The 11,744-nt window shown below is 32.7% G+C and overlaps 1 protein-coding gene across 1 annotated transcript; it reads left to right on the top strand.

Moving 5' to 3' along the window:
* The first annotated feature begins 8,247 nt into the window (after positions 1–8,247).
* LOC107058474 (uncharacterized) lies at positions 8,248–9,321 on the top strand. Its single transcript, XM_015304230.1, has 2 exons — positions 8,248–8,523; positions 8,623–9,321. Exons 1-2 carry the CDS (start codon positions 8,248–8,250, stop codon positions 9,319–9,321), a joined length of 975 nt encoding a protein of 324 aa, XP_015159716.1.
* The last annotated feature ends 2,423 nt before the right edge of the window (positions 9,322–11,744 follow it).

Here is an 11,744-nt window from a genome sequence, read left to right as displayed (position 1 = left end):
AGAGATTAACTTGCAAGACGTGTGATGTTACAAGTGTGATGTGTCAGGATATCTCCAGGATAGCAACCTTATAGCATTAGGAGTCTATTTCCACAATTTCCGTACTTCTTATCATATTGGGAGTCTATCTCCTCTGTATCTATTTAATATGTATGTGTATTTTACAATTGAATGAGCAGAGAAAGTGATATTCTTCAAATCTTACATGTTGTATGTGACCCTTAGATGAAAATAGTGAATTGTTGCTAAGTCACTAGGTAAGAAAACACTTAAGATGTGTATTCGAGATAGTATATGGTTGTATAAGACTCTAAGTATATGATTTAATATATGTTCCTAGTTAGTATCATTCAGCTGCCAATATAGAGAAGGCTGAAGTAAGCATTATTTTTTGTGTCCATAAGAATTTGGTCGAAGGGGTTATACATAGACGATAATGAGTTTTCCATTATAGTTCAAGTTTCCTTCAGTTAGGTAAATGTGAAATTATAATATGAGTGTTAGTGTACTAAAAAGAAGAGGTTAGATCATAAGAGTTAGAGGAAACAACTATATACGCCAATAAGAGCACCGGTTATAGAAAAATGCTTATAAAGTTAGAAGAAAGTTAAGAACGGTATCTCAGATAAGAAACCCTAGAAGGAATCTTAGTACTTGCACATAGAGAGTTCAATATCCATGAGATTAACATTTCCTGAGTATTACAGTAAAGCAAATATGGACTAGTTTAGAGATGATGGAATAGATCCATAGATTTAAAGTGTCAGTTTGATCCTAAGGGGGAGATTATAAGGTGAGGAACCAAGTCAAGTGTTAAGAATCAGATAGTGATGTGTTCAGAAAGAGTTATAATGATAGATCAATCCATTCTTATTCTAGCATATTCCTCAAGGTTCAATTGTTACAGCATTGTGTTGATGTTTCGCATATCAACATTTTGTCCATGACCTATGTTTATACACTTTAGATAGATTCACATCTCTCCTCAATTCCCAAAATAAGAGGCGAATACTTTAGTCCATTGATCTCAATATTAATCCATAAAGTTATGAATATCAGCCTCATGATATATATCTATTTATATAAGCACTCATGTCTCATAGTATGCTCAGTATGTGAATTCATGATTTACGCTCAATGGATAGAAAAATAATGTTATGTCATGCATATTCTCATATCATTTTTCTTGAATGAATCGTTCCTATGATCCTTCACTCCAAGCTCTCTTAGTGATCCTTTTTTCAGTTTTGATAATGATGTTAATGATATTAGTTGTTCAATGATAGATAGGATAAGGTTGATGTTTCTTATTGTGATAGTGATGGTGTGTTTATTCCATCTAAGGTTATAAACATGAAGGAATAATAAGATGAAGTTTTACTATGAGTAATATTTAGATGAGAGTAGTTAGTCGGTTTCTTGATAGTAATGCATGGAATTTCAGATGGTAGAGATGATGAGAGAATGAGAAATTCTTAGAAGGTTTTGTTAGTAGGAGTCCATGGAGTGGTTATAGTTATAAGTGTGAATGTGGTGTTGTTACATGTGGATAAATGCATGATGCATTAGGTGCTTCTTAATTAGGATTCAAAGTTTTGTTGAATGTAGTGGTAAGGAGTAGTATTCTTAGGATGAGATTTTTTATAGAGGCACAAAACCTGAATCTTGTGATTTAGATTAGTATAATCACCTTATGTTTAGCACCTTGTGATTTAGAGTTAGGCTTCAACGCATGAAATTAGACTTAGATCTTGTAAGAGTAGTCATATACCCTTGTGGGAGCTATGAGTTGTAGCTAATAAATTGTAGTAATCAGAAAGAAGAGCATAGTTTAGAGGTGGTGCTAGGCTTAGAAGCAACCAATTGTATCGCTTAAGACATATTAGTCCTATTCTTACTTCATGGTCAGATACCCTTGTTTCATGTCAAATAGCTTCAGATAGAGTGTGACAATGTTCAAACACATCGTTCATGGCTTATGTTCTATACACATCCAAAACTCTCAATATGAATCAGTTCTGCCTAAGTTAGTCGGCAAGTTCAGAAGTCAGAAAGATAGTAAGAGTAACTATTTTCCCTTCTATGCTCAATTTAACCATCATTCGAGGACAAATGATCCAAGAGATATTGTAACACCCCAAAAATTTCTAAGCTAAGACTTGAATTATTCTTCATTTGCATATAAGGTCGTATCAAGTGATTTCTAAATGGTTCTTAGGTGTTAAGGTTAATTATTTAGTATGGGAATGGATTTGAATATAAATTAAGGTAATAAGAATCTTCTAGCACAAAGTTGAGTGGAAAGCTTCCTTACTGATTGAGTTTTGATATAAGATTATACTTACGTCAACTGCAAATGCTCATATCTCTCATCAATCATCATATATTACTTAGGTTGCCTATGACCTATCAAATTCAAGTTTTATGAGCCTTGTTTCCAACGCCATCAATTTTGTCTTATTTTGAGTTTGGAAAAAAAAGTTATGGTCGTTTTACTAGAACATGTATGTGTTGAAAAATTTGGCAAGGACACCTGCTCATTTGGACACTCACCGAATGGGTTTGCGAATCGCCAAATTAGCTCACCAAAATGTCCTGAAAACTCCAAGTCCCTGTCAATTTTAATGATCTAAAATCCTATTTGGCGAACCACCGAATATTTCAATGAGAGAATCTCTAGATTGCCGATTTGGCCTACCAGATTCATTAAAAGATCATTTTCTTTGATTTTTATAGTCTTCTTACATTTCCAGAAGGTTATTCTTGACCTTTTACCCTCTATTAACTTCTCTACGTCCATCTCATAACCTAATATCATCATTATACATATAGCAACTCTCAAAATCCCTAATTCTCTTTCTTCCAAAGATCAAGAACTTCAAGAAAATAATTTCTCCAATTTCTCAAGATCTAAAGGCTCCAAGTTTAATATTATCTTCAAAATACCTAAAGTTTTCAATCCAAGACTCTTCTCCACACTTCATCTTCCAAGATTTCTTTCACGTTTCTCCAAAAACATTGTTCTTCCAACTATATAAGGTTATTCTTAGTGTTGGACTAAGTTCATCCTTACGCCCTACATCTCGAGTCAGTTAATAGCAAGTTTAATCTAGGGTGTTGCCCTCAATTTTATGAAATTTCTATATTATGAGATTGTGATACCTTAGCATTGAAATTCTTGAATTATTGTTCATGCATGCAGTTCCATATGAATCTTATCTATTGAGTTTTATTGAAAGTGTTTCGAGCTAATAATTTTCTTACATTGATTTTGTAAAGAAAAGAGAATTTTAAAGAAAAACTTAGAGCATTATTTTGAAAAGGGTTTAAGGAAACTTGAGTGGTTCCGAATGTATTATTTTTACATTATAAAAAAGAGTACTATTTTCAGAAAGGTATAAAGAGTTTTTAGACTGTTTGAGAAATATTTTGTACAACTTTAGTTACCTCTAAAAGAGGCCTTTTAAGGTATTATCTCAATCCAAAGAGTAATTTACATGAGCATACAATCACACTTTTGGGAGTATTATTGAGCACCGATTTGAAATAAGTGTTGAGGTAACTCGAACGCCATAACCTATGACATCAGCGTAGAGAGGATCGTACTGCAAGACGGATGACTTCTCACTTGCCTCAAGAAGGATTTCTATTGGATTTGTCATTTCAGTTGCGTCCTATACTCAGGCAAGGTATAGGGCGGCTCTGGCAACGTGGGTAAGACGTTGTATCATCATAAATCTAATAATAGTAGTTGTCGGTTAGATAAACTCCACAATAAAGTAAGGAGTATTTTTATATAATTACATTCAGTTCAATACTCAATATTATTTTCTTTATTTCGAAGCTTAAAATGATTTTTATTTCATGGTTTTCTTTACATTTAGTTGAGTTATTTTCAGCCTTTCAGTTCAGTTAATTATTTCATTTATCCCTATCACATACTTGTGTATTCAATGAACTGATGTCATTCGACCTGTATCATTTTATGATGCAGATATATGTGTTCAAGATCATCAACAGGCATTCCGTTAAGATCACCCAAACATTCATCTACTTTTGGTGAGGCCTCCTAGCTTTTGGAGGACTCCAGTCTCTAGTTACTTCTAGTAGTTGTTTAAGCTTGTTGTGGGTCGTATCTCGAAGCCTATCTTAAAATAGTAGAGACTTCATAAATAGACAATCTTTGAGAGTTATTTTCAGCATTTTCATATTTTATGTTTTGCTAAAACTATAACTATTGCATTTAGTATTTTAGACAAGTAGTTCTAGTATCTCATTCAACGTCTTAAACTTAATAATGCTTGAGTAAGTTTTCCGCTAAACAGTCACTCAAGAAAAAGGTTCTCTTGGGGACCGGTAATAATTTTCGAGTACCGGTCACTCTAGGGTGTAGGCTTGAGGTATGACACAACTTTTGAACATTTGTAAGTCGAGCTAGGGGACAAAGATGGGGATAAGATATTGTATAGGCTTGTGAAAGAGATAGAGAGAAAGACTTGCGACTTGGATCAAGTGAAGTGCATCAACGATGAGGAAGGGAAGGTGTTGGTGGAAGAGAAGTTCATTAAGTAAAGGTGGCAAACATACTTCCATAATCTCTTTAATGAAGAAAGAGATAGAGATATTGTGCTAGGTGAATTGGCACACTCTGAAAGACTTCGGGACTTTAGGTAATGTAGGTGTTTTAGGGTTGAGTATATTATACATGCTACTAGTAAGATGAGTAGGGGAAGAGCGATCGGCCCTGATGAAATTCCAGTGGAATTTCGGAAGAGCATTGACAAGACATGTCTCAAGTGATTGACTAGGTTGTTTAATGCTATTTTTAAGACGAATATGCCAGGAGGTGGAATACAATGGTTCCATTGTATAAGAACAAGATGATATCCAAAACTGTAACATTTGCAGGGGTATCAAACTGCTAAACCACTCTATGAATGTATGGGAGAGAGTGGTGGATATGAGGATGTGAGAGGGGTGTCTATTTTTAGGAATCAATTTAGATTCATGTCTGAGCGATCGACAATTGAAACAATTCATCTTATGTGGAGACTGGTGGAGAAATATAGAAAAAGGAAGAGGGACCTACAAATGGTGTTCGTTGATCTTGTAAAGGCTTATGACAAAGTTCTGAGGGAAGTCCTTTGTAGGTGCTTGGAGACTAAAGGTATCCCGATGGTTTATATTAGGGCAATAAAGGGCATATATGATGAAGACAAGACTCGGATTAGAACCCGGGAGGAGATCCAAATTTTCATTATTTCAGTCTGAGGTGGAAATTGAGCTTACTTCACCTTAAATGATAGATTGTGTGATGATACTCAAATCACCAAGAAAATGCTTAAATTTTTTTTGTATGTTTATTTAATGTGGAACTATTTTAGATTTCAAGGATTTGAAATTATATAATGTTCAAGTTATTGTACATAAATTTGTATTACTTTAATCTGACATGAATTTGAACTTGTGAAACTTGTCAATATGAATTTGTTTAATAAAATTTGATTTACATTAGATGTGTTATTTAGTAAAATTATTCATATTGGTTTGAAGGCTTGATGTAAATCAAATTCAACATGTTTTATTAAAGAAATAATACTTTTGTGATATTCGGAAACCTCTAATCTACAAATCAAATTATCTAAATATTGATTTCATATCAAGACAGTTTTAAATCCACACAATTTTTTCGACTTTTAAAATATTGAAAGTTTGAAACCATATTGTGACATTTCTCAATAGTCATAAATTGATATTAAAAACCTTCACAAATTTAAAAGTCATTTTTGTGATGATTGTTATCGAGGTTTATTAAAATCATCACAAATATGCTCCTAGCTAGCATAACTATAACATTTTAAAAAATCGTCACAATTCAATTTATCGAGGTCATAATCGTCATAACTTGACAAAATAATTCCCATTGAGCATTTACTTGTATTATTTGTACAAGATATGCAATTATAATACCATCTACTAATAAAATGGATAAGAACTCTTAACATATAATGTTCCCTAATTAAAACAAATCAGCTTGTTTCGACAAAAAAAATAAAATTAAACATATTCCTGTAGCAAGAACTGAAAAATCATAATGCTGCTATAGTCAACTTTTTGAAAAATGTTAAACTAAAATATGTATAAAAGGATGCTTAAAAGTAAAACTATTTTTTATTTTATTTTCTGATGATAAAGGAAATCCACAATTGTTTATTATTTGAGTGCACATAGGTTAAATTATTTTTTAATATAATATCCCGAAAATCAAAGATGTAAATTATCTTACGCAAATTTCGTGCTATTAGCTCGATCGAAAAAATATGTAAAAGATGTTGAATCTAAAACTCCATTTGGGAGATTCTCTACTAAATTAACTCGGTGAAGTGAACCTATCCGTTGACTATAATATTATAACATTTGTATACTTATAATTATTTTTCGCTGTATAACAAATTACAATATTTTTATTATTTCTCAGCCATAACAATTTGTATAATTCATATACAATTAGTATGCTCCAAGAACTTCCGTTTTGTGTGTAGAAAAAGGAATACATGACCCATAAAGAATAGGGTAATATATTCTGGTAATAATAGAGCTAAAGTGTAGAATTTAAGGTAAAAGGTTAACTTTGCCGTAATGGGAAAGGTTCTGCACAAAAAGCAATATGCTTTAGAATATCTATGACCAAACGGATCCTTTTATATAGTGTTAAAAAAAATTTAAAAATTGTTTGCTAGTGGATAGAGTTTTATCATGTGTTTGGTAAAATTTAAATATTATTTGATTATACAACTTGTCATTATTTGATAATATTTTTGACAAACAATTTAAATTTCCAAATACTTAAAAAAACTAACATTTAACTTTTATATTTTATAAAAATACTCATCATTAATAGATTTGGACTGTTATACAAAATTTATACAATTATTACTTATTTTATGTAGTTTTTATTCGATCTAATTCAAGTCACTTTCAATTACAATTAGTAATAGTAATTTTTCGTACACAAATTAATGCTAATTTTCTTTTATTTTCTTCCTCTTTTTTCAGATTTATATTAATTGTATTTGTTTTCATGACTTTTTATGAAAAAATGTTCATTGTAAATGATATTACAAACTTATGAATATTTTAATAATCTTTTAAACTTATCGCTATAAATTATATTTAAACATTGCGAGACTTTATTAAAAACCTTCATCATCGAAAAATGACTTATTAAAAATACATTAAATTCTATAATCAAACACTAGATTCTACTCTCTCTCTCTCTCTCTCTTTACGAGGAGTATCTGTTTTTGGATTTTGATTTGATGCATCAACTTTTACTATTATTGGCTTTTTGTGACTTGGAGGGAACCAAACAATTATGGAGGGTCAAGATATTATTTTAATCATCTTTTATTCCTTTTTTGGGTTTGATAGTGATACCCCTTCTTGTTTTTTTCTTATTTTGATCATAGAAATAGAATAAACAAAGAAATTTGTCCCATGACTCCACCCCACCCTGTCTCCATTAAGGTTTCTCTTTCTTCATTTACTAATTTCATTGATGTCTCTTGGATTCTTCAAATGACTATTTTACCCTCTTCATATGACATCATGCATGATGTTTTTATGCACCTTTATAAATATTTAGGGATCCTTTGAATAATGAGATATTTCAATATTGTTGTAATCATTTTGGTGGTTAAATGAATGGCCATTACTCCTTGGTTAATTTTCCTCCTTTATGAGTAGTAATGTTGTTGATAATATGGTTAATTGGATGACCATAACTCCTAGGTTTATTTCCTCCATAATGGATAGTAATTCTCAAGGATTAATGTAATGTTTATGACACCCTTTGGTATTCCTCAATGTAATTCTATAAATAGTGGTGTTGAGAATAATGTTGAATACACTTGAAAGACAGAGAGGAAAGGCTCAAAATAGTCTCTCATCTTTGGGTTAAGGCTCAAAGTCATCCTTGAGTTTTCACATGGAGCACTAATAGTCCCTCATATTTGCAATATTGGTGCACTTTTGGTCCTCAAAATTTTTACCTATTTTTAACATTAATTTTGTCCACAATTTTATGTAAGGAATGTCCAATCGTCTTTTTATATATTTAGTAGAAATAATAACTCTATGTGAGAGAAGGTGATAAGAAGAACACATTGTTCTGTTCAGTAGAAATATTACTTATGTACTCACTATTTATCTTAGTCTAATTTAATTATTTTCTATGATAGTTTTATCATGTCGAATTTATCAAAGCTTGAGTTCGTGGCACTTGACATTTCTGGAAATAATTACTTGTCATGGGTACTCGACGTTGAAATTCACCTTGACGCTAAAGGTCTTGGTGCTACTATTACCAATGGTAATACGATGCCGAGTCAGGACAAAGCAAAGGCAATGATTTTCCTTCGTCATCATCTGGATGAAGGATTGAAGGTGGAATACTTTACGGTGAAAGATCCACTTGAATTGTGGACTGGTTTGAATGAAAGGTATGACCACCTTAAGGCAACGGTATTGCCAATGGCTCATTATGAATGAATTCACTTACGACTACAAGATTTTAAAACTATATGTGAATATAATTTTGTTGTATACAAAATTACTTCCCAGTTGAAATTATGTGGGGAATATATAAAAGATGAGGATATGTTGGAAAAGACTCTCACAAGTTTTCATGCCTCAAATTTGGTAATACAACAGCAATACCGTGAAAGGGGAATCAAAAAGTACTCTGAGTTGATCTCATGCCTTCTTGTGACTGAGCAACATAATACTCTTTTATTGAAAAATCATGAGGCCTGTCCCACGGGAACTGCTCCATTACCGAAAGCAAATGAGGTTGAAGCACATGGCCAATCTGAGAGAAGACAAAATAAAAATCAGGGGCAAAATAATGTATGTGGACGTGGCAATGGCAGGGGACGATATAATAATCGTCGTGGTGGTGGTCGCCACAAAAGGGAGAACAATATGGGTTCTCAAAGCAATCCTTCAAGAGGCAATTGTCATCGTTGTGGCATGAAAGGACATTGGAAGAATGAATGCCGAGCAGCTGAGCATTTTATTAGGCTTTATCAAGATTCCTTGAAAAGAAAGGGAAATAAAAATGGTGCATATTCTTCTAATGCTCAGGTGGAGTCACACTTGACTTATAAAAATGATGTCGAGGCAGGGCCTTCACAAAAATATGATGACAATATTGAAGCAAATTTGGCTTTCAAAGATGATGATTTTGATGACCTTGATGATATTACTCATTTGGAAGTTGAAGACTTCTTTGGAGATCGAAACTATTTTTTGATCATTTGATTGGGGAAAATAATTATGTTGTTTCATTTATGTGTTTTTTATTGTTATGTTTTTCCTTATGCTGTTTTTATATTCAGAAAAAAAAAAGGTACTTTTATTTTCTTGCAAAGTTGTTCATTTTTCATACTTCTTATGATGTACTTTTATTTTATGAAGATAAATAAAATTCCCCAATTTCAATTGGTTTAAGATGAGTAATGGAGATATGTGTTTTCTTGATAGTGCTACAACGCACACTATTTTAAGAGAAAAGAAATATTTCTCTAATTTGATTGTGAAAAGGCTTATGTTAATACAATATCTGATAGTGCAAAATTAATTGAGGGCTCTGGAAGAGCAGTCTTACTACTACCTTGGGGAACGATATTAACTATTGAATATGCATTGTATTGTAGTAAGTCTCAAAGAAACTTATTAAGTTTCAAGGTTATTCACAAAAATGGCTATCATGTTGAGACTGCCAATGAAGGAAAGGTTAAATACCTTTATATTACTACAGTAAAATTGGGGTAAAAATATGTGCATGAAAAATTACCCGCATTTTCTTCTGGATTGTACCATACAAGTATTAGTATGGTTGAATCACATGCCATAGTAAACAAAGGGTTTACTAATCCTAATGATTTTATCATTTGGCATGATCGGTTGGGCCATCCCAGTTATAATATGATGCGCAAAATTAATTGAGAATTCACATGGGCATAATTTGAAGAATCAGAAAATTCTTCAATCAAAGAAATTCTCTCGTGTTGCTTGTTCTCAAGGAAAGTTCGTTATTAAACCATCAGCACCTAAGGTTGGGATTGAATCCCCTGCATTTTTGGACGTATACAAGGTGATATATGTGGGCCAATTCACCCTCAATGTGGGCCATTTAAATATTATATGGTCTTGATAGATGCATCTACAAGATGGTCACATGTGTGCTTATTATCAACTCGCAATATGGCTATTGCGAGGTTGTTGGTTCAAATAATAAAATTAAGAGCACAATTTCCAGATTATGCAATAAAGACAATTTGTCTTGATAATGCTGGTGAGTTTACATCGCAGGCCTTTAATGATTATTGTTTGTACACTGGGATAATAATTGAACATCCAGTTGCTCATGTTCACACTCAAAATGGTTTGGCGGAATCTTTGATTAAGCGTCTCCAATTGATAGCTAGACCATTGTTAATGAGGACAAAGTTACCTGTTTCAATACAGGGGCATGTTATTTTGCATGCAGCAGCATTGGTGCGCATAAGACCAACTAGTTATCATGAATTCTCTCCATTACAGTTGGTTTTTGGTCATGAGCCAAATATTTCCCATCTTAGAATTTTGGGTGTGCGGTATACGTTCCAATCGTCCCATCGCTACGCACAAAGATGGGTCCCCAAAGAAGATTGGGGGTGTATGTTGGGTATGAATCTCCTTTTATCATCAAATTTTTGGAACCTATGACAGGAGATATATTTACAGCAAGGTTTACTGATTGTCATTTTGATGAATCAGTATACCCAACATTAGGGGAAGAACATAAGCAGTTGGAAAAAGAGATAGATTGGAATTCATTATCCCTATCTCATTTAGATCCTCGAACAAATCAATGTGAGCAAGAGGTTAAAAAGATGATCTATTTTGCGATTAAAAAGATGATTTATTTGCAAAATATTGCAAATCAAATACCAGATGCATTTACTAACCTTCCAAGGGTTACTAAATCTTATATTCCAGCTGCAAATGCTCTAGTTCGAGTTGATGCCCGGTAGGACAAATTGTTAAAGTAAATGAGTCTAAACCATGTTTAAAACGTGATAGGCGAATTGGTTCAAAGGATAAAAATCCTCGAAAAAGGAAAGGAACAAATTATCATGAAGATCATATCATGGAGGAAATTGCTCAAGAAAAGCTCCGAGACATAACAAATGACAAGACCACAGAGAAGGTCCAAATAACTGAAAATAATGAGAATGAAGAAATCTCAATAAGTTATGTCTTGATGAGAAAAAGGTGGAATCGAAATAGTATTGTGGTGGACAATATTTTTGCTTATAATGTTGTTGTCGAAATAATGCAACAAGGTGAGGATTTTGAACCAAAATATGTCAATGAATGCACACAGAAAAATGATTGGCCAAAATGAAAAGAGGCAATTCAAGCGGAATTGACTTCACTTAAAAAGAAGTTTTTGGACCAATAGTCCGAACACCTGAAGGTGTCAAGCCAGTGGGGTACAAATGGATTTTTGTGCGAAAATGAAATGAAAAGGTGAAGTCGTAAGATATAAAGCACGACTTGTGGCACAAGGTTTTTTAGCAAAGGCTTGGCATTGATTATGTGGAGACATATTCTCCTGTAGTGGATGCAATTACCTTCAGGTATCTAATAAATCTGGCAGTTCATGAAAAGCTTGAAATGCGTCTAATGAATGTTGT

The sequence above is a fragment of the Solanum tuberosum genome, unplaced genomic scaffold (assembly GCF_000226075.1).
Source record: "Solanum tuberosum cultivar DM 1-3 516 R44 unplaced genomic scaffold, SolTub_3.0 scf00019, whole genome shotgun sequence".
In the NCBI taxonomy this organism is placed as follows: Eukaryota; Viridiplantae; Streptophyta; class Magnoliopsida; order Solanales; family Solanaceae; genus Solanum; species Solanum tuberosum.
This window is presented reverse-complemented; position numbering and strand designations above follow the sequence as displayed.